The sequence below is a fragment of the Symphalangus syndactylus genome, chromosome 21 (assembly GCF_028878055.3).
Source record: "Symphalangus syndactylus isolate Jambi chromosome 21, NHGRI_mSymSyn1-v2.1_pri, whole genome shotgun sequence".
NCBI lineage: Eukaryota > Metazoa > Chordata > Mammalia > Primates > Hylobatidae > Symphalangus > Symphalangus syndactylus.
Genome location: NC_072443.2, coordinates 32,023,954 through 32,047,232, shown reverse-complemented (window position 1 = coordinate 32,047,232; position 23,279 = coordinate 32,023,954). Strand labels below are relative to the sequence as shown.

General features: G+C 37.8%; 2 protein-coding genes across 2 annotated transcripts in view; one reads left to right on the top strand and one right to left on the bottom strand.

The window, feature by feature from the left end:
• The window catches only part of IFT57 (intraflagellar transport 57), a 60,909-nt gene extending 54,164 nt beyond the window's left edge, over positions 1–6,745 (top strand). The window contains exons 7-11 of the mRNA XM_055259104.2: positions 1,170–1,241; positions 2,052–2,183; positions 3,528–3,590; positions 5,287–5,353; positions 6,360–6,745. Of these exons, the coding sequence (XP_055115079.1) occupies positions 1,170–1,241; positions 2,052–2,183; positions 3,528–3,590; positions 5,287–5,353; positions 6,360–6,538 (513 nt within the window). The 3' untranslated portion in view covers positions 6,539–6,745. The remainder of the gene's footprint in view (positions 1–1,169; positions 1,242–2,051; positions 2,184–3,527; positions 3,591–5,286; positions 5,354–6,359) is intronic.
• Positions 1–23,279, bottom strand: part of HHLA2 (HHLA2 member of B7 family) — a 263,843-nt gene that overhangs the window by 216,789 nt on the left and 23,775 nt on the right. The gene's annotated exons all lie outside the window — the stretch shown is intronic.

The following is a 23,279-nucleotide window of genomic DNA, read 5'->3' as shown; positions in this document are numbered from 1 at the left end:
ATTTGACCCAGCAATCCCATTACTGGGTATATACCCAAAGGTTTTTAAGTCATTTTACTATAAAGACACATGCACACATGTTTACTGCAGCACTATTTACAATAGCAAAGACTTGGAACCAACCCAAATCCCCATCAATGATAGACTGGATAAAGAAAGTATGGCACATATACACTGTGGAATACCATGCAGCCATAAAAAAAGAATGAATTCATGTCCTTTGCAGGGACATGGATGAAGCTGGGAGACATCATTCTCAGCAGACTAACATGGGAACAGAAAACCAAACACCACATGTTCTCATAAGTGGGAGTTGAACAATGAGAACACACGGACACAGGGAGGGGAACATCACACACTGAGGCCTGTTGGGGGATGGGGGATGGGGAGGGAGAGCAGTAGGACAAATACATAATGCATGCAGGGCTTAAAACCTAGATGACAGGTTGATGGGTGCAGTAAAGCACCATGGCACATGTATACCTATGTAACAAACCTGCACATTCAGCACATGTATCCCAGAACTTAAAGTAAAATAAAATAAAATAAAAAATTATTACTTTATAGTAAACTAAAATATTTTTAATGTATTTTGTAGGAAATTAAAATGTTGACATAGATTTCAAATTTGCACACTAATTCAGATCAGTCTAGTAGTAATAGATGATATTTTAAAATACATGAACTCCAGTAATCATTATAAACTTCCTTTATTAAGAAAGAGACTCAAAAGGCTTCATGAAGATGAGGGTCCCATTTTCATTTCCAACAGACAAACTAATCTTTGATATATGATATTTGAGTTCAGAATTGCTTTTGGCAAACATAATTGTTACTGCTTAAAAAAGTAGTTCTTTTCTAGTAATTAGAATTTTTTTTTTCATTTTAATGGGTAGTCATAAATATTAACCACCAGCAGTGCAGGAATAATTTAAATTGTCAGACATCACTCTGTGAACATGTAAAATAATTTACATTTATTTAGAATCTTTTATCCTAAAGTGCTCTACACATATTTCTTTATCATCTGATTGCAAGCTATAAATAGGACTCTCCCACCTGAAATAGGGCAGAAACCAAAGTAATTAAAGGTTACAACTTCACAAGAAGTAGGGAAAGATGGAAATGTAGTATTTTTTACATTATTTCTATGTGCTGTATGCCTGTAGGATTGGAGAATCCATGTTGACCAAATGCACCAGCACAAAAGTGGAATTGAATCTGCTCTAAAGGAGACCAAGGTATATGAATTACTTTACGTGAATCAATGTACATTTACTTATCTGTGGAACACCTCTTATAAGAGAACATGAAAGAATAAAAAGAGACAATTTTTGCCTTTAAGGAACTTACTAATTGAATGTACCATATTACATTTCAACTGACCTTACATTTAAACCAACTAAAGAAAGCTAACTTACATATTAATAAAAGCTATATATGTGTATATATATGATATATATGTATAATATACAGATAATGCATATATTAGAGAGAAACATTTCATCATTCTTTCCTCTCTCTATCTTAAAAGAGGAAAGAACACCAGGCCAGCAATGTCTAGAACTTACAGCCTCTGCAGGCTTGCTGTCCTGCCAGAAACAAGGACTTTGGAGAATGTCACAAAGAAACAAAGCTAGACTGAGAAGTTATGTGTCCCAGGCTAGAGCTATAGGCTTAGGGATCTATTTCCAACTGGAATATTTCAGTCACCTTTGAATCGTGCTATAGGAAACTCATGTTATTCCCTTACCTACTTTGCTTGTGAACGTTATATAATGCTAATTATAGTCACATAAATTTTATGGTATGTATAATGACAAATGAATTGACTAACACTGCCAGGTGCATTTTTATTCTAAAATTCTTCTAAATGTGATTAAAATACTTCTCATCACAGACATTTTGTGCTATTGAAAATTTCAATCTGTCTTCTTTTGCACATGTAGTTGATAATTTGTAGAATGGATTGAGATGTAACACATTTTTAACTATTTTTGAAAAAATATGTTTGTGAGTTCTTCTATCTGCAAATTCCATGGAATTTCTAGGGATTTTTGGACAAACTCCATAATGAAATTACTAGGACTTTGGAAAAGATCGGCAGCCGAGAAAAGTACATCAACAATCAGCTTGAGAATTTGGTTCAAGAATATCGTGCAGCTCAAGCCCAGCTGAGTGAGGTAATTTAAGAATGATTTCCAAGGATTTATTCAAGTTAACAACCCTAAACCCTAAACTTGACACAATACTGTTCATTTGAGAATCATGAAATGCTTTTCATGAACAGCAAAACATCAATTTTCTGCCCACTTTAGGAAGCCAAGAGAGCCAAGTGAACTTATGTCTATTTTACATGTAATAGAAGTTGTTTTCTCCTAGAAGTCTTTAAATGCACGTCTTCATTTGATTTAAGTAAATGAAAGCATATGCTGTTGGGAGAACATAGCTTAGAACAGGAACAGAGTATCAGGACACCTGGTTTTGTTTCTAAGTCTGTTGTTAATTTACCATTGGTGTAGGAAGAAGAACAGTATGCATTTACATGTGTCAAAGGAAAAAGAGAGTCCTTGCCATTCTGGCTTACAACCACATAATAAGGAATGTGAAAGCAAGACACATTCAGAGACAAGCAGTTTAATTAATAAAATGAGACAAATTTTTCATTCTTTCAAAGTTTTAGAATTTTAACCAAAAAATAAAATCACTAGACTTTGAAAGCACCAGTTCTTTGTCCCAGCAGTAGGGATCTAAAAGCTTTCCTTTGGGATTTATGCCCCCTATTTTCTGATGTTAAAGAAGACTAGTAAGGACAGTTGCAAACATCAGTTGAAGGCATATTTTTTGTCTTCAGCAGACAAAGTTGAGAAAGAGAAAAAAGTAGAAGTAAATTTGAGATACTTCTATACTTTCAGAAGTCCTCAAAGACTAAATAGAAATCTACACTTTTCGATTATCTTATTTGTTAAATGTATTATTCCCTCATATACACAATTACTTATGAATATTTTAACTATCAAAATGATGTAAAACTCTCTGATCGAAGCCACCATGTATTTGTCTAATATTAATGTTATATAATTGATTGTTAGTTTCTGACATACTCCAGTTGATTGTACTGTCCTTATTCATTGCTGAGCTTCATGCTCTACTTTGATTGATTTTTGGTTTTAGAACTGACTTTCTCTGCAGAGCATGCAAATTAGATTCACCAAGAGCCCCTCTCCTAAACTGTTTAGGAATGACCAAGGACAGTTTTTATTGTGAACTGCGCCCATGCGAGGTACACAGTCAGTTTGTGAAGGTTAAGGTAGTTCATCATTTTGTAGTACTTAGTTAAATACATGCTGCCTATTAGGGATATAAAACAGCTACAGTTAAATGTCACTTTCACAAATGTATTCACAAACAAGGTGGGGGGGGTTGTCATAAAATAACCTGCAGAAATTGCAAACACAAAGAGGTCAGTCGTATTTAATCTGCTGCTGCTTTGAATTTGCCATTAAACAAAATGTTTTTCCTCTCAGGCAAAGGAGCGATACCAGCAGGGAAATGGAGGAGTAACGGAGAGAACCAGACTCCTCTCTGAGGTACACAGCGATGCTCTTGCCCTGCTTCTCACCTGTCAGCTGGGCCCCAGCCATTGAGAACCTACAGATGGTTTAACACTGCCAATTTCAGTTGCTTCCTGTGCCTTTAAATCATTTTCTTTAGGAGATAATCCCTGATTTTCCTATCACTGAATCAATAATTGATACATTTCTTGTTTCCACAGGATGCCTGAAGTTTCTGTATTAAATTCAACATAAAACCTGCTCATAATATTAGCACACTTCTAATGTTCCTCAAATTTTTTACATAATAACTATTATTAACATGGAGATGAATAGGTAAAGCACTGACTTAAGGAATCTATAGCAAATTTTAATGTTAGTCTGCTGATAAAAGGTTTATTTTTAGTGACTGTTATTGATAACTTGTGTGTGATCCTGGGTGTATTTCTCTGTCCACAATTGGGAGTGGCTTATAACCTCCTCCTTTAGAATATTTGCATAAAAATAAATAGTTGCATTTATTTTTATGATCTTGCAAGAGAGGCAGGACCTGATATATATTCCCATTTTTCACTGAAGAGCCGAAGGAGAAAAAAAACCTTGAAAAAAGGTCAGTAGTTTATTTGGGACTAAAATCCAAGAAGATCTTTGGTTACAATCCAGTATAATTGGAATAAATTTACTGTTTTGACAGGAAAGAATAATTAAATTATAGAGATTATTTGAGGAATAAAGTTATTTTAAAACACTAAAAATATAACATTAGAAATATTTAGACTCTAATCCTGTGGTGCTTCTAAGCAAATAAAACGGTATGTAGAAGTAAAGTGTTCACTTATGTTAGGTAAATTAACACTTGAAGGGAGTCCAGGGAACCATTTACTTCTTTGGAGTAGATGGTTATCCCCAGTTGTAACGTTTCAGGTGCCTGAAAAAATTAATTTGCTTTACCTGGGTGAGCACTTTATTCCCAGGGAAGGTTTTACTCACCAGTATGATAAAAATAAATCCTACTAAGTCACAATAATTATAGCTTAGTTGTAGATCATGTAAAAATTTTTCAATTTCTTAAAGATGGTATCTTCTACTTATATTAATGCTGGTTTGGAATTTTGCTAATAATAGAGGTTGTAGTAGTATAATCGCCAGATAGAGTGCAGATAGGAACAAGTGTGACGGCAAAGTATGCCTCCTTGGAGTTCAGAGTTCATGATTTGGATAAAGCAATAGGAATATTCTTATATATAGCCATATGATATAAACATTTTTTAGTGTCCTATAGAGGAAAAAGTGACATAATGTCTTATAGAACTATAATATTAAGAAAGATACCCAGAAAACCTTTAGAAATCTAAAATCTCTTTAGGATGTTTGTACTATTTTAATTAATAACCAATTGTTAGAGAATTTCAAAGTATATGCAATGAGATAATTGCGAGGTTTGAGTGTCTAGTGACTAAAACAACTTTGGTTGTGTTTAGTATATTGCAACATGAGAAAACGGATGTGACAGCTGTTTGGTGAAGTTTAACATTAGGAGCATTCTGAAAAACTGAAAAGCTTTATATATCTGCATACTTTATCTTATTTGAATTGTGTCCAAAATATTCCTAATATCTTTATTTTTCTATGTGTGTGGCTAATATCTAAATTACATTTTCTTAATACATAATTCAAAAATTGTGAAAGTTTATTAAAATATAATGCTCATGAAAACTTGCTTTCATGAAAGGTTATGGAAGAATTAGAAAAGGTAAAACAAGAAATGGAAGAAAAGGGCAGCAGCATGACTGATGGTGGTAAGTACATGCTCATTTTAGGGGAAAAACTGAGCAAGAGAAAAATAGCTCTTCAAGAAACCTACTCAACAAAATAGTATTAATATATAAAACAAATTATTTGTTGCTTGTTTGAATAAAGATTCATTGTGCAAAAATGTCTGATAATCAGTGTACTGTTTTTCTTATAAATCAGCTGAGAAGGGTAGGCTTTTTTACTATAATTTAGAGGTTTTTAAAATTCAAACTATTGATTCAAAGAGTGGGAAATATTTAAATATGTACTTTGTTATGCCAGTTTAAAAAATAATATTGTGTTCTGTTTTCATCAAATGAGCTTCACTTTTTCTATTTTATGTACAAAAGGGCACTAAGTGTATGCCCAAATGACACTAAGGCAGTGATGTGATAACCCTTAGTTTATTTTCCCTCCTCCCCAGTAGAACTGACTGAGCAGGGGTCAAATAGAGAAGAATTAATCATCCTCTGGTAATCATCCTCCATTGTGAGCGGGTTACTTTGATATGGGCCAGTAGTGATTGCTGAAGGCTTTTCTATGCCCTAGAAAAATTTTCTAGAGTTCTATTGATATATACCAAATGATCTTGCAAAAGGGAATGTTGAGGATTTTTTTTTTTGCAATATGTTTTAAATGGGCCCATTATCTACATCTCAAAGATAATTCTCTCTTCCCCTTTTCCCCTTTTGTATTTACTTTTCCTACAGACAAATATACTAGCTCATAAAATCATCTTGAACACATCCTTAAACACCTGTTTAGCAGCTCTTCCCTTAGAAAAGGAAGAAAGTTTAGTCCCAGTACATCAAATACTACATCATTTTTCATCCTAAAAAATCTCAGGTGCTTAAAATGCCACAGCAAAACTGTGTGAATGTCAGTAAGTTTTTGGCTATATTTTTAACCCTATTTTGGGCTTAAGACGAAGTGAGGAAAATGTCATACAATTCTGTAATACACTGATACTCCAAATGAACATTTTTATTTCATGTTATTTTCATTCTGCAGCTCCTTTGGTGAAGATTAAACAGAGCTTAACAAAACTGAAGCAAGAAACTGTAGAGATGGACATTAGAATTGGCATTGTGGAACACACGCTACTCCAATCAAAGCTGAAGGAGAAGTCCAACATGACTAGGAACATGCATGCCACAGTTATTCCAGAACCAGCAACAGGGTTTTATTAAAACATACTGGTTTTCATGTTTCTGATTAGTTGGGTTTTTTATATCAAACTATATTTCATGTTACATAGATTTCAAAACATAATTTTATGTTCAATGGGTATTTTTTTACATATACATACTCATATTATATCATGGTGATTATGATGGTTAAAGCCTTTACACTGAATGTAATGTTTAATAAAGTAATTACAAATTCTCACTTTCTAAGAAGCTTTCACTAATTATTACCTATGTTAAAGCTCCCACCTGGTGGCTCATTTTTCTTAGCATTCCTTGTGTAAGCCAAGGTATATGACCTACGTTTTCTGTACATGCTGCTGCTGTCACAACATGAACTGCTGACACAGTCCTTTGCATTGCTCCACCTCTGCAGTGATCATAAGTGCTTTGTGCCCAGAGGCCACTAAAGATGGTAGGCAGGATTCTTTCCAAGACCCCAAACTACCTTTGCCTCAGCTTTATGGTTACCTAAAATTGCCGCATTTTTAGGTTAAAAAAAACTTCAGTATCCTCATTAACATTTGAAGTTGATTTCTTATGAATATTTCATGGCTAAAATGATTTTATAGGGAATCTATCTTCTAGGATCTAAGGCCACCAAATAAAAGGATAAATGAATGATGATAAGTCAGTCACTGATGTTTGACTCTGCACTTAGAATGAAGAGAAAGTGCATATGCATGTCTCAATTTCTACCTTTTTCTGTGGTATCAGCTATACTAGGGAACCATTTTGTAGAAGAAGGAATGATAACAGGTCGCATGAAGATCAGCCTCTAGTACTGATGATCTTTACTTATGCATCTTCCTGAGCAACTTTCTAGGCTAGGATTTCTAAATTGGTGAAAAAAGCAGCATTAGAGTGCTGGAATTAGCACTGGAGAAAACTGGCCAGGGGAACACAAAGCAGGAGACAGCCTGTGTTAATTTTTTTTTTTAATAATTTTTTTTTTTATTATACTTTAGGTTTTAGGGTACATGTGCACAATGTGCAGGTTTGTTACCTATGTATCCATGTGCCATGTTGGTTTGCTGCACCCATTAACTCGTCATTTAGCATTAGGTATATCTCCTAATGCTGTCCCTCCCCCCTCCCCCTACCCCACACCAGTTCCCAGAGTGTGATGTTCCCCTTCCTGTGACCATGAGTTCTCATTGTTCAATTCCCACCTATGAGTGAGAACATGTGGTGTTTGGTTTTTTGTCCTTGTGATAGTTTACTGAGAATGATGTTTTCCAGTTTCATCCATGCCCCTCCAAAGGACACGAACTCATCATTTTTTATGGCTGCATAGTATTCCATGGTGTATATGTGCCACATTTTCTTAATCCAGTCTATCGTTGTTGGACATTTGGGTTGGTTCCAAGTCTTTGCTATTGTGAATAGTGCCGCAATAAACATATGTGTGCATGTGTCTTTATAGCAGCATGATTTATAGTCCTTTGGGTATATACCCAGTAATGGGATGGCTGGGTCAAATGGTATTTCTAGTTCTAGATCCCTGAGGAATCGCCACACTGACTTCCACAATGGTTGAACTAGTTTACAGTCCCGCCAACAGTGTAAAAGTGTTCCTGTTTCTCCACATCCTCTCCAGCACCTGTTGTTTCCTGACTTTAATGATGGCCATTCTAACTGGTGTGAGATGGTATCTCATTGTGGTTTTGATTTGCATTTCTCTGATGGCCAGTGATGATGAGCATTTTTTCATGTGTTTTTTGGCTGCATAAATGTCTTCTTTTGAGAAGTGTCTGTTCATGTCCTTTGCCCACTTTTTGATGGGGTTGTTTGTTTTTTTCTTGTAAATTTGTTTGAGTTCATTGTAGATTCTGGATATTAGCCCTTTGTCAGATGAGTAGGTTGTGAAAATTTTCTCCCATTTTGTAGGTTGCCTGTTCATGCTGATGGTAGTTTCTTTTGCTGTGCAGAAGCTCTTTAGTTTAATGAGATCCCATTTGTCAATTTTGGCTTTCGTTGCCATTGCTTTTGGTGTTTTAGACATGAAGTCCTTGCCCATGCCTATGTCCTGAATGGTATTACCTAGGTTTTCTTCTAGGGTTTTTATGGTTTTAGGTCTAACATGTAAGTCTTTAATCCATCTTGAATTAATTTTTGTATAAGGTGTAAGGAAGGGATCCAGTTTCAGCTTTCTACATATGGCTAGCCAGTTTTCCCGGCACCATTTATTAAATAGGGAATCCTTTTCCCATTGCTTGTTTTTGTCAGGTTTGTCAAAGATCAGATAGTTGTAGATATGCAGCATTATTTCTGAGGGCTCTGTTTTGTTCCGTTGATCTATGTCTCTGTTGTGGTACCAGTACCATGCTGTTTTGGTTACCGTAGCCTTGTAGTACAGTTTGAAGTCAGGTAGCATGATACCTCCAGCTTTGTTCTTTTGGCTTAGGATTGACTTGGCGATGAGGGCTCTTTTTTGGTTCCATATGAACTTGAAAGTAGTTTTTTCCAATTCTGTGAAGAAAGTCATTGGTAACTTGATGGGGATGGCATTGAATCTATAAAGTACCCTGGGCAGTATGGCCATTTTCACGATATTGATTCTTCCAACCCATGAGCATGGAATGTTCTTCCATTTGTTTGTATCCTCTTTTATTTCATTGAGCAGTGGTTTGTAGTTCTCCTTGAAGAGGTCCTTCACATCCCTTGTAAGTTGGATTCCTAGGTATTTTATTCTCTTTGAAGCAATTGTGAATGGGAGTTCACTCATGATTTGGCTCTCTGTCTGTGATTGGTGTAGAAGAACGCTTGTGATTTTTGTACATTGATTTTGTATCCTGAGAGTTTGCTGAAGTTGCTAATCAGCTTAAGGAGATTTGGTGCTGAGACAATGGGGTTTTCTAGATATACAATCATGTCATCTGCAAACAGGGACAATTTGACTTTCTCTTTTCCTAATTGAATACCCTTTATTTCCTTCTCCTGCCTGATTGCCCTGGCCAGAACTTCCAGCACTATGTTGAATAGGAGTGGTGAGAGAGGGCATCCCTGTCTTGTGCCAGTTTTCAAAGGGAATGCTTCCAGTTTTTGCCCATTCAGTATGATATTGGCTGTGGGTTTGTCATAGATAGCTCTTATTATTTTGAGATACGTCCCATCAATACCTAATTTATTGAGAGTTTTTAGCATGAAGGGTTGTTGAATTTTGTCAAAATCAGAGAATACTACAAACACCTCTACGCAGATAAACTAGAAAATCCAGAAGAAATGGATAAATTCCTCGACAAATACACCCTCCCAAGACTAAACCAGGAAGAAGTTGAATCTCTGAATAGACCAATAACAGGCTCTGAATTTGTGGCAATAATCAATAGCTTACCAACCAAAAAGAGTTCAGGACCTGATGGATTCACAGCCGAATTCTACCAGAGGTACAAGGAAGAACTGGTACTATTCCTTCTGAAACTATTCCAATCAATAGAAAAAGAGGGAGTCCTCCCTAACACATTTTATGAGGCCAGCATCGTCCTGATACCAAAGCCTGGCAGAGACACAACCAAAAAAGAGAATTTCAGACCAATATCCTTGATGAACATTGTTGCAAAAATCCTCAATAAAATACTGGCAAACCGAATCCAGCAGCACATCAAAAAGCTTATACACCATGATCAAGTGGGCTTCATCCCTGGGATGCAAGGCTGGTTCAACATATGCAAATCAATAAATGTAATCCAGCATATAAACAGAACCAAAGACAAAAGCCACATGATTATCTCAATTTTTTTAAAATAATTTTGAAAAGCAGTGGTAGAAAATTTGATAAGAATGCTTTATGTTTAGGACAACAAAAATAATTTTAAAAAGTTATTTTTTACCCTAATACTTTTCTCCACTGAATTTTTTTTTTTCTTAGCTTTTTCTTTCTAGATGTATCCCCCAACATGCTCACATACACTGATCTTTCCCTTTCCTTACTACACCTCTCTTTAGTTTAAGATAAGTTTAGATAGGAGAAAGTGTATATAAACTACCTGAGAGGATGACAATCAATACAATGACAAATAAGCCAGTTTATTTAATTTGTTTAAAAAAAAAGGCAGAAAACCCACCATGGGAAAATAAGCATTTTTTAAAATCTGAAGTTGCTCTTTTCCTGTATGGTCTTTGGGAGGAGTCTAGTACAAAAATTGAAACACAACCTTTGGTCCTGGGAATTTATTTTCATGGCTGTTGTCATGGCTGAGTAGTTTTTGGATGAATTCAATCAATGCAGAGAACACTTTTAGATAAATCAGAACTCTCCTTAAAATGCATTTCAATCAGAATCAAAGTACACCCTTTATTTATGCAGACATGTAAAAAATCTAAAAATTCTTCCAATGAGTAGTATAAGCCACCTATTTTTACTTCCTTCTCTGAAATATTCCAGTTAACTCAGGTTGGGCTCTGTGCTCCTCCTCTCTTCCTATAGAACACTGTGCATACCTCGAATAAAGAGCTTATTATACTGTATTGTTATTCTGTCCTACCTAATGAATTGAGCTACTTTAGGATAGGACAAAGTCTTTTATTTCCATATTCCTTGCCAGGTGCCCAGCACATAGAAAGTGTCTAGTAAATGTATTGAGTTAGTAAATGGATGAGTAGATGACTGGTACTATGTGGATCCAGGATACCTTCTAGCTCCCGTTCTACAGCATGAAGAGTTTAATGACATTAAGCCTGTGTGCTTGGTATAGTTTCAAGAGAGCGATTGAAAACAATGGGTTCTTTTCCTATGGTATTGGATTAGAATTAGAAGCATCAGTATGAATACTCATGGGTTTTTTAAAGTATGTATAGATTAATAGAAATATTTAACATGTAGAAATACACACGCACACGTATTTCCTAGTTCTGTGCTCTAATAGAGCCTAGTAGCAGTGACAGCCCAATTACAACTGTGAGCACTCAGATCTTGATGTCTAAATTCTATTCTTAAAAATAAAAAAGGAAGTCTCAGACTTCTGATTCCTGGGCTGCAACAGGAAAAGCACAAGGTGAGTCTAAAATACTTGCTTTGCCAGAAAGGAAGTACTCAAATAGTGATGGGAAGTATCTAAAGGACACAGCAGATTGAGGGTTTACTATCGGCCAATCTGGAACAATTTGAGCATCAAAGTCAATCGTCATAGTAATAAATAACACATGGAATAAGAAGCCACAAGTCCACACAGATATAAATGAATGAAAGAATAAATGGAGAGGTGAGAAAGGTCTTCCTGCTCATGTAAAAGGAATGCTGGATTTAGAAAATCACCATATGGCATCTACCACGGTAGTAATTGTTTGGGGCAAGACTCATCAATGGATGCTAAAATTGGTAGGTGAAAGTTTGATAGAAACAGGATATTTACATAGTCTTGAATTACGTAAGACATTTTACAAGGAAAAAGTTGTTTACAGTATAGAAACCTGGTAGATACCACTTTAGGTGATAATAGTTAACACCACTAGTAATGGGACAAATAGAGACCATAGGCCTGCTGAGAAGAGCACACACTTACATGGTTCCTGCTGAAAATGCATAACCTGAATCCACTCATGAAACATCAGATTAATCCAAACTGAGGGATTTGTATAAAATAGCCTATATTCCTCAAAAATAATATCATGAAAAATACTAAGGAACAGTTCCAGAGCAAAGGAGACTAAAGAGATAAGACAGCTAGATGCAACAGGAGATTCCAGATTGGACCCTGGGCCAGAAAAGGAAAAAATACGAATATTTTTAATGTGTCTGCATATGTGTATATATATAATATATAGCATATATATGTGCACACACACACACATATATATATATATTATATATAAAAGCAGTCATCCTCAACTTTTTTGGCACCAGGGACCCCTTTTGTGCAAGACCATTTTTCCACTGACCAGGGGCAAGGGGGCGGGGATGATTCCAGGATGAAACTGTTCCACCTTAGATCATCAGGCATTAGTCAGATTCTCATAAGGAGCACGCAAGCTGGATTCCTCGCATGTGCAGTTCACAGTAAGGTTCCCGGTCCTATGAGAATCTAATCATCTAATGCTGCTGATCTGACAGGAGGAAGAGCTCAGGCGGTATTGCTCGCTGGCCCGCTGCTCACCTCCTGTTGTGCGGTCCAATTCCTAACAGGCCAGGGACTGGGACTGGGACTGGGACTGGTCCATGGCCTCAGGAGTTGGGGATCCCTGTTATAAAGGACATTATTGGTGCAACAGGAAAATTTTGAAGAAGGCCTGTGGATTGGATAATAGTATTAATGTTAATGTCTTGATATTTATGCTATACATAAGAGAATATATTTTTAACAATACACACATGTATTTGATTCTAAAGAGGCACCCTGTCACCAACTTACTCTCAAATGGTTCAGGGGAAAAAAAAGGTATGTGTGTTTGTATATTCATACATATACAGAGAGAAGGATAGTGAAAAAATGTAGGAAATTGCTAACATTTTGGGAATGTGGGAGCAGGAAATACTGAACTCAATTGTACTTTTTAAAACTTCTATAAATCTGAAATTATTTCAAAATAATAGTTTAAAAAATGATAGTTCTTAAAGATTATGTGCTCTATATGGAAGTCAGTCTCTCCCTGAATCAAATAGCTAATCAACTTGTTGAAATAGCATTTCACTCTCAATAAAATTCTGTGGTCCATTGAACACAACTTTAATAATTTTATAGTCATTGGTTTGCTGGCCAAGTAGAACAATTTTTTGACAATTCTAAGGAAGTATTTTTCTACTGCCCTCTAATTTATCTAGGTCAGCACTTCCCATGGGTTTTACGCAAAAACAAAAGTTTGTATAATCAGGGAAATTTGAGAATCGTTTCATTTTCTTCACAATTTCCTGTCTACACTGTGAATCTGCAATCAGCAAATGTCCCATTATTTTTTACAAATATATACAGTCGCCTCTCTGTGTCCTTGGGAGATTGGTTCCAGGACCCCCGGAGGATACTGAAATGCATGTATGCTCAAGTCCCTCATATACAATTTCTCAGCTCCCTTCCCCTCAATTTTTATTTCATCGGCTTGGGTAGGAATGAGTGGGGTGGGGTCAGAAATTTTAAAAAGCTGCTTATGTGCCTTTGATGCAGCTTATTTAAGAACCACTTTAGGGAGCCACCAATCTAGAATTTTTCCCTGGCTGTGTGTAAACAAATCATCTTAGCTCAGAAGGGGTCTTTAAATAGGATCTAAACTAGTGATTCTCAGTGTAGCCTGTGGATTGCCTTAATATTAGCCCTGCCTTGGAGATTTTTAATAAATACCCTAGATGACTTAATACACACTGGACTTTAAGACATATTGATATTAAAAACTATCAATTAAAAAAAATCAGAAAACCAAAGAGCAGGGTAACCAATTGCATGGTTTCCTAAATGGTTTTCAGTGTAGTTTGGAGCAGCCCTGTGAGAACTTCATGACCACAGTTCCTGTCACCTACTTTGTCCCATATTTCAAGTCAAGATTATACAGTCATGTTTTCATTCATGCCCAGTGACTTTTATCCTCCCTATGTGAAGATTTGTGTATAGAATACACTGGGAATCCAGAAACCTTGATTCCAATCCCAAATTTGCCAGTAAAAGGAGAAAAAAACACATTTTTTGTACTCACAGCACTTCTGACACCAAATGTGTGAGATTTTTCACACCAACAACTAATTCTCCAGCTCTTTGAATGCCAGCTGAGTGTCCAACAGTTCAATTCATTTCTGGTACTAAACATCCAGTGTTAGCACAGACCGACTGATTAAGAGCTCAATCCTGCAAAACTGCTCACACTTTAGATGCCAATCACAAGTCAAGGCCTCCTACACTTCTGAACAACTGGCTGTAAGCTGGAGATTCCCATGACCTCCTCCTCAGGTTTGAGCATTTGCTATAACATCTCATAGAACTCAGGAAAACACTTTATGTATGTTTGACAGTTTATATGATACAAATGAAGAGCCAGATGAGAGGGACATGGGGGAAGGTATTAGAAGGGATATGGAGTTTCCATGCCACTGTCCCAGCACTTCCATGTGTTCACCATCCTGAAAGCATTCTGAACCCCTTTAGCTTTTGTGGAGGATCCATGACATAGGGATGATTGATTAAATTATTGTCCTTTGATGATTGAACTCAATCTCCAGGCCCTCAGCTCTCCCCAGAGGTCAGAGGGTAGGGTAGAAGTTCCTGCTGTCTAATCACATGGTTCTTCAACCCGCTATCCTCCAAGAGCTACCTCATCATCCTAAACTCAAGTATGCTTGAAAGGGGCTTATTATAAATAACAGCTGATGCTCCTTTAATCCCTATCACTCAGGAAATTACAAGCAACCTGGAACAAAGACCAAGTATTTCTTACATCACAGTATCATAGCTAGTAACTTTCTGCATGACTTTTAGGACGTCAATATTCTTCGGTTTAATCTTTTTTTCCTACAAAGTTAGGGGTAGGACTAGAATATTCTGAATGCTTTTAGTCCTAAACTTTCAGGATTTTAAATTGTTAGCAGACTATCTTTATTATTTACAATAGCTTTCAGTGGTGTGCTGGAGGCCACTCTTAATCATCTCCAAAAAGCAAACTGTCACATATTCAGAAACTTCAAAAGCTGGGTGTTAAACTGTTGGTATCTTAAAACCAGCCCCTTATGAGAGTACTGTATATATATCACGGAAATAGGAAAACACTAGAAATCAGGGCTTTAAGAAGCAAAACAAAACATAGAGCCAGTTTACCAGCATACCACTGATAACAAGTGTTATAATGTTCCACAGACCAGAACCAAATGCAGTAAATACATAACAGAATGCCCCACCATATTTTAAGGTAGATTATTATAGTACTAATTGAATTAGGGCAGATTTGTAAATTTTTCTCAAAAATCATTAAGTCTACATAAAGCTGTTCAGTGTGTCAAATGTGAATCCCCTGCACAATTTGATTGATATTACTTTACTGCCTTCCTATCGCCAGTTCCTTTTACTGTTCCTCAAATCAATAGGCTAAAGCAGCCCAAGCATCTTCCTATAAGACAGATTCAAATATCATGTTTGTATAACTGAAATAATGTAGAATGCATAACTAGTCCCATTATATGACCATAAAAAAACTAATTCAGCTCACTGCATCATTGATCCATTTAATTGTATAGCAGCTTCCTATTGATAAGAGGAAATGTCCCTGACCTGACCATGCTGAAAATGAAACTGGCCAGTTTTCCACAACCATAAATTTCAATAAGGATTCTACATAATACCCAGGGACTAGATATCATAGCCAGAGTTGATTAGTTTTTTCTTTGTTTTACTGACCTATTTACCTTGTATGTGACCCAATTTCTCTTACTCTTCCTGGATTTCATTAGTCATTAAGTGTTAGCCTATACTTACGTTCGTGACTATTTATTTATTTATTTATTTATTTTAGATGGAGTTTTGCTCTTGTTGCCCAGGCTGGAGTGCAGTGGCACGATCTCGGCTCACTGCAACTTCCGCCTCCTGGGTTCAAGCAATTCTCCTGCCTCAGCCTCCCTAGTAGCTGGGATTACAGGCGCGTGCCACCACACCCGGCTAATTTTTTGTATTTTTTGTAGAGACGGGGTTTCACCACGTTGGCCACGCTGGTCTCGAACTCCTGACCTCAGGTGATCAGCCTGCCTCAGCCTCCCAAAGTACTGGGATTATAGGCATGGGCCACCGCGCCTGGCTGTGACTAGATATTTTATTTCAAATAGAGATTGTGATAAATTTTACACCATCTTTTCATTTGGAACTTGGAAAACATTCAGTGGCCTACGAGCATTACAGAGGGGGCTGTGGACCCAGAAGCGTCACTTTTAATCACATTTCTGGCCTCTTGGTTTAGGCAGATGTGACATAGTATATCTATGTCGTGCGAATACAACAAACATTTGATGGCTACCCACTATATTTTGAACACAGTAATGGGTACTGAGGGAAACAAAAATGAACAAGGCACAATCCCTCCCTCCACACACAGTCTAATGGGAAATATTTGTGTACATAATTAAAATGTTATAATGGTGAGTTTAATAATAGAGATATAAACACACTATTATTGAAATTGGGGTGAGGAAGGAATTCTAACATGGAGTAAAGAAAGAATTAATACAGTTGGTCCTTGAAGGATGAGTAAGATCCTGGTAGCAAAGAAAAATGGGAAGGGCCATTCTGGGCAGAGAAAAAGACACAAAGTCCTGAGGTCTGGAAGGGCATCAAGGGATCAGGTGGTGGAGGGGAAGAATTAGAAGACCATTGGAGGAAAAAGAAGGATAAAGCGGAGGGTTTTGAATGCTAGGCTAAGGAGTCAAGCAGGAAAAGTGGGCAAAGCAAATAGGCATAAAACAATAAAATATGATAACAAAACTATGCACAGTGGAGCACAGTTGAGAAAATACGTTGAGCCAGGTCTTTTAGAATTTTTCAAAATGGAAAAGAGGAGAAGCAGCGGAAAGAGGAATTAACATGAGCAAAGGCACTGGGATAGTATCAGTGATCATTATTATCACTATGTGTGTCAGGCTCTGTGCTGAGCATCCTATCTATATGATCACCTTTTATTTTGCAGTTGAGGGAGGTGTTATTTCCATTCTACTGATATAAAACTGAGATCCAGAGAGGATAAGTAACATGCCCAAGGCCACATAATAGTGGACTTTATATGAACCCATTATGCCATAAAACCTTCAATCTGAGAAATGTTAAGATACATGATACATGAGGACAATAGTAAGTCAAGCTGGTTATCATGTAAAATTTTTTAAATTGTAAATACCCTTTATTGAGCAGCTACTATCTTGCAGGGAACTTTATATGTGTATTAAATCAATAGCTTGAAGAAAAAAATTGACCAAAGTCACCTAGTCAGTAGCAAAGCTAGAAATTTCTCCCACATGAAAAGGGCAGAGGGATCTGGTGAGGGGAGGGAGAGAGGACTCCAGTCATGACTTTTCAGAGCGGTATCAGAGGAAAAACAGCAAAGAAGTTTCGGAAGCTATGGATGACTACTACACTATTCTATGCCTGCTGCCATTGACCCTTCTTACATAATGCAAACAGAAAAAGATCCTGATTCAGGGTCAAGAAGGAGACCCTACTAGATTTGAATTTTGTTGAATTTGAAGCATATTGGAAACGTCCAGATGGATATGTTCAATGAGTCAGCTGCAAATAGCATCAGACAATATTTGGTAGGGGAATATCTTATAATAAGCAATGGTGGGGCAACCGGACCAGAAACTATAACGAAATGTGAAGCAATGGGCCAAGCTTCCATTCCTTTGGAGGAGGCCAGCAGGGCAAAGACCAAGACTGTCCAGGGATACCATGATTTCGTCCAGTTAGGAATGAGGAAGTGGCAGTCCTAGCGTTTCAATCTGGGGTAAGCAAGCCAGGGATCAGGGCAGAAGAGCTGGGATGATACCAAATACTAAACTTTGAGTAATGCCAGGTCGTAGAGAATGAGAGGAAGATATGGTCTTCCTAGCGCCTGAGGCTGGTACGGAAATAGCAAGTGGGTAAGGATACTGAGTGAGATTCCCCCTACTTTTGGAAGGCATCCAAGAAGTCCGAGACATCAGAAAACTCTGTGTGGCTCTCAGAAACCATTCAGCAGCCCACAAGCTTTACAAAAGGCGTGCTGATCCAGAGGCGCCCCCTTCAGTCATATTCATGACATTTTAGTTTCAGTGGATGCTATTTAGTCTTAAACTTACTGGGATTCTGGAGAGGCCAGAGGGACTTGCCTGACAACACCGGTTGGCCATGAACAATCAAGCCCGCTCATTTATGTGTTCAGGTAGCCTTCCGGGAGGGGGCCAGGCTGGCACGGTTCTGGCACTTGGGGTAGAATCAGAGCTAGAAATGGAAATCATCTACCTGGAAGCTGTGCTTCAATCCCAGAGTGGATAAGATCAGTCAGCAATAGAGCTGAGAAAAGGACCAAGGCTTAGAAATGCTTCCCCTTAAGGACTGATCAGAGGAAGGAAACTAAGGAAGATTCATCAGAGAAGTTAAAGGCAATGGAGAAGAATGTAGCTTCCAACGTTTCCTCTCTCCTTTCCTCATTTCCTGTGTATCCCATTTATTTTTAGTTTTGATTTGTAATTGGAACAAACCTTCAAAAAGAAAACTGCCCTCTCTGGAAAATGAAGGTAATGATGCCTCCCTCGTGGGGAAGTTGTGAGAATTCAATGGGATAATGTAGGTAACTGCACCTATTTGGTGCTCAAATGTGTATTAATTCTCACCACCCCAGCATCACTGCCCACTCTCCCCTTCCCGGGGGTTAACGTGCCTTCGTTTATTAGTCCTTTGATCTTATCATCAAAACAGAAACAAGTCTGATTAAACTGGGTGCGACTGATTTCTACATACAGGCTTAATAGTGAGAGAAAAAAAAGAATCAAGCCTTTGGTTTTCAAATCAGCTTTCACAGTGTATTGAGAAGGTGCTCTTTGGCTGTACCCTTTTATGGGTGAGAAAATTGAAATAATCAGCTGAGCAGAAGTACCTTCTCCAAGTTCATAGTTGTAGTCTGTGCCCTGGCCAACACTTTCCTGCCCATTGCCTACCATTTGGGACATTCCAGGAGGTGGAAATAAGCAAGATAATGAATCATTTAATACTGCTTATCCTTCCAATCCTAGAGCAAGCCAGTTCCCCAGAATCATGTGGTAAGATGTCTGTTGCTTATCTATTACACCCCAGCACTGCATTTTACAAGTGCAAAGGTGGTATTCATTGGCCTGTTACCCTCCCCCTTATCAGAAATAGCTGGTGTTTATGATTACTGGAGTCACCATTAGTTCTGCTGCATGGACGCACCTTTCCTGTAACACAGCTCATATAGTTTATCTTAGAAACTCCCATGGCTTCCAAAGCATAATTCCGTTATCCACATGTTAGCTCCCTATGGCCAAGAGGACCTGTGATATCGGACACACCAAATGTGAAATCTAAAACAGTTCTAAAGCAGTGTTCCTCAGCTGCCAGTCCCTAGGAAGGTGACACATTTTTACATCTTGGCCCAGAAGCCTCTCTGCTTCCACCCTGGAGGTCGGGCTGAGCTCCAGGACAGTGGGGGAAGTAGGAACTCAGGATCATGTTGCTGCAGTGTTCAGCTAAAATCACATCTCCCACTCCTGGCCGGGTACCACCCTCTCCCCACCAACCACCAGAGGACCCAAGGGTCCCCAAGGAGACCACTCCAGTTTGCCTCATGTCATGATCTGTGGTTATAAAGGTATGAGTATGTGTATACACACACCAACATTCAAAAAAGACTTTCACATAAAAATCCAGATTGAAGATATCCTAAAAAACAAAAGATGCTACAATGCAAAGCCTGCATTCCCACCTGTGACAATCAGATCAAGCAGAACACTACTCTCCATTGTACCTCAGTCCTCACCACTCCCTACTGTCTTCCTGAAATGAGACCATCAGTAGCAGTTCTGAATAATCCAGACCCTGGATTATTAATTAGATAAGCTTAATAACATAAGAAGATAAAGCAGATTATTACAAATACATTTGCACTGTAGTGAAAGTTCCTAGGTATTGTATTGGAGTTAGAGGCTTAAAGCAGTTGTCAAGGTAGTCTTTAATGAAAAATGGTCATGGTTTGAATGTGCTCCTTTATCTCACTAATTCTATAACCCAATTTTTATCAAGGACCTCAGGCCTGAAGGCTCAAACTGCATTTTGAAGCTCATCTACTTAATATTCACCACCACAATCTCAAAGGGTGTGGGGCATGTATCATTAGCTTCACGTTTCAGATGGAAATAGGCAGTGAGAAGAAGCAGAGCCCTGTGTGTCTGGGTTCAGGAATCGGAGACTGTTTGCTTTTAGCACCGTCGCCCATGTCTGATTCGGCTTTGCCCTCCCCCGTAAGGAACAACGCTGAGATAAACCACGTGGGGTGCTGTCATTTCAGCCTGATGTCCCCAGTATCAGAGTCTGACCAAAAGTAATAAGATCAAAGCCCTAAGGCTATGATGAAAATGAAAGGCCGTGATAAAGGGAGATTGGCAAAGAGGCCATTATGCATAGGCCTGGGTACTCAAATGTTCTTAGAAAAATATCTAAAACACAGATATGTATCATTATACTATGGCAATTAAAACCTAAACCTCACAGTTAAAACAGCCAGCTTAGAGATCCAAGCCATGGCCACACAAGAGCTAGGATTTTAGTTTTGATTCTGCTCTGATCATTCAGCATCACTGTGAGTATCCGTGTGTCAATTTCACTGCTTCCATCGCTTCTCACTATTTCTCATTCTGCAAAATCTGTCTGCATTTTTAAGAAAGCAGGCCAAAGACACCTGGCATTAGCAATCCCAATAACCACTGAAAGGACATAGGCAGTGTCATACTGGGTAGATCAGTGGTCCATTTGATCAAGAATTCTGTCACCATTATCTGAGACATTTGTGGGATAGCATGACTTCCTAAAAACTAGTGTTGCACTTCTGAAAATGTATCCTACAGATACAAAAATCACACAAGAAAATTCATTGCAGTGATGTTTGTAATAGCAAAAAAAAACCTGGGAATGGGCTAAGCAGCCCTGAATAAGGTACTGGTGGAATAAGTTGTGGTACATATACGATGGAATATAACTCAGCTCTAAAAAGAAAGAATAAATAAAATTATGTATCAGTAAAGAACAATCTCAAGGATATAATGGTAAGTAAATAAAGCAAGATGCACACACTCAAGTGTGTATAGGATGCTGTATTAGTCTGTTCTAACATTGCTACAAAGAAATACCTGAAACTGGGTAATTTATAAAGAAAAGAGGCTCATGGTTCTGCAGGCTGTAGAGGAAGCATAGCGGCATCTGCTTCTGAGGAGGCCTAAGAAAGATTCCAATTATGGCAGAAGGCAAAATGAGAGCAGGTGCATCACACAACAAAAGCAGGAGCAAGGGGGCAGAGGGACAGAGGGGTGGAACACAGTTTTAAATTACTATATCTCACTCACTCTCAGGAGGACAGTACCAAGGAGGATGGTGCTAAACCATTCATTACAGATCCACCCCCATGATCCAATCACCTCCCACCTTATCCACCTCCAACATTGGAGGTTATATTTGAATATGAGATTCAGGCAGGGACACACATCCAAACTGTGTCAGATGATACTAATTGTTTAAAATTGTGGGGTTAAATATTTTTAACCGTTTGACTTATATTTACTGAATACCTTCTGTGTCTCAGGGACCATTCTAGCTACCAGGGATATGGCAGTGGAGAAAACAGTTCTAACGTCCTGTCTTCAAAAAGGTTATTCTATTTGGTTTTATATGCATGTTTAAAAATCTCTGAAACAATACACAAGAAACCCATATCAGTCATTTATATTTGGGGAGGCAGGGACTGTGCAGATGTGGGACAAATGCAAGACAGCAGGTTGCCACTGTGTAGACTTTTATGTTTCTTAAATATTTAAACTAAATAAAATACAAATGAAAAAATTAACAGGTAATTTAAAAAAATTTTTTTAAGTATACTTTAAGTTCAGAGGTACATGTGCAGAACGTGCAGGTTTGTTACATAGGTATACAAGTGTTATGGTGGTTTGCTGCACCCATCAACCCATCATCTACATTAGGTATTTCTCCTAATGCTATCCCTCTCCTAGCCCACCACCCTCCAACAGGCCCCAGTATGTGATGTTCCCCTCCCTGTGTCCATCTGTTCTCATTAACAGGTAAAGATTAAGCACCTTTCTTTGTTAATCTGGTACGGATCTGCACTCACTAATTTATCCAAAACTGTCTTGAACCTATTTATCGTTTACCTTAAGTGTTATGCCTTGTTAGCATAGCCTTTTCCATATATTTACTTGTGGAATTTAAATAAAATGGTATTCTTTTTGTTTCTCTTATAGAAATTTTTTTCTTAATTTCAAAACACCCCTTTCATCTACTATTCTGAGGTTAAATGAACAAATTCGTGTTTGTTGTCCTTGAACCATCCATTAACCTATTGTGATGGTTAATACTGAGTGTCAGTTTGATTGGATTGAGGAATACAAAGTATTAATCCTGGGTGTGTCTGTGAGGGTGTTGACCAAAAGAGATTAACACTTGAGTCAGTAGGCTGGGGAAGGTAGATACACCCTTAATTGGGTGGGCACCATCTAATTAGTCACCAGAGAATATAAAGCAGGCAGACAACGTGGAGAGGTGAGACTGGGCTAGCCTCCCAGCCTACATCTTTCTCCTGTGCTGGATGCTTCCTGCACTCGAACATTGGACTCCAAGTTCTTCAGTTTTGGGACTCAGACTGGTTCTCCTTGCTTCTCAGCTTGCAGACAGCCTATTGTAGGACCTTGTGATCATGTAAGTTAATACTTAATAAACTCCCCTTTACATATAGATATGTAAAGGGCTGTGCCAGGGATACGAAATAAATATATATATCCTATTAGTTCTGTCCCTTTAAGAGAACCGTGACTAATACACCTATAAATCTTAATGAAATCTCCCTGTTACCTTTGTCTTCTCTCACACAGAAGAGTTCTGATTCCTGCTAACAAATTCATAATTTCCATCCTGTTAGTTACATAAACTTTAATGTAAATGAAACCATCTTTGTTTGTAATTCGGGTGACTAGGACTCTATTTCTTTCTTCTGCAAAAGCCGCCAGCCTCACTTCCCCAGGACTAGCTTTTACTTACATTTTTATCCATGAACTCCTTTCTCTCAGAAAACA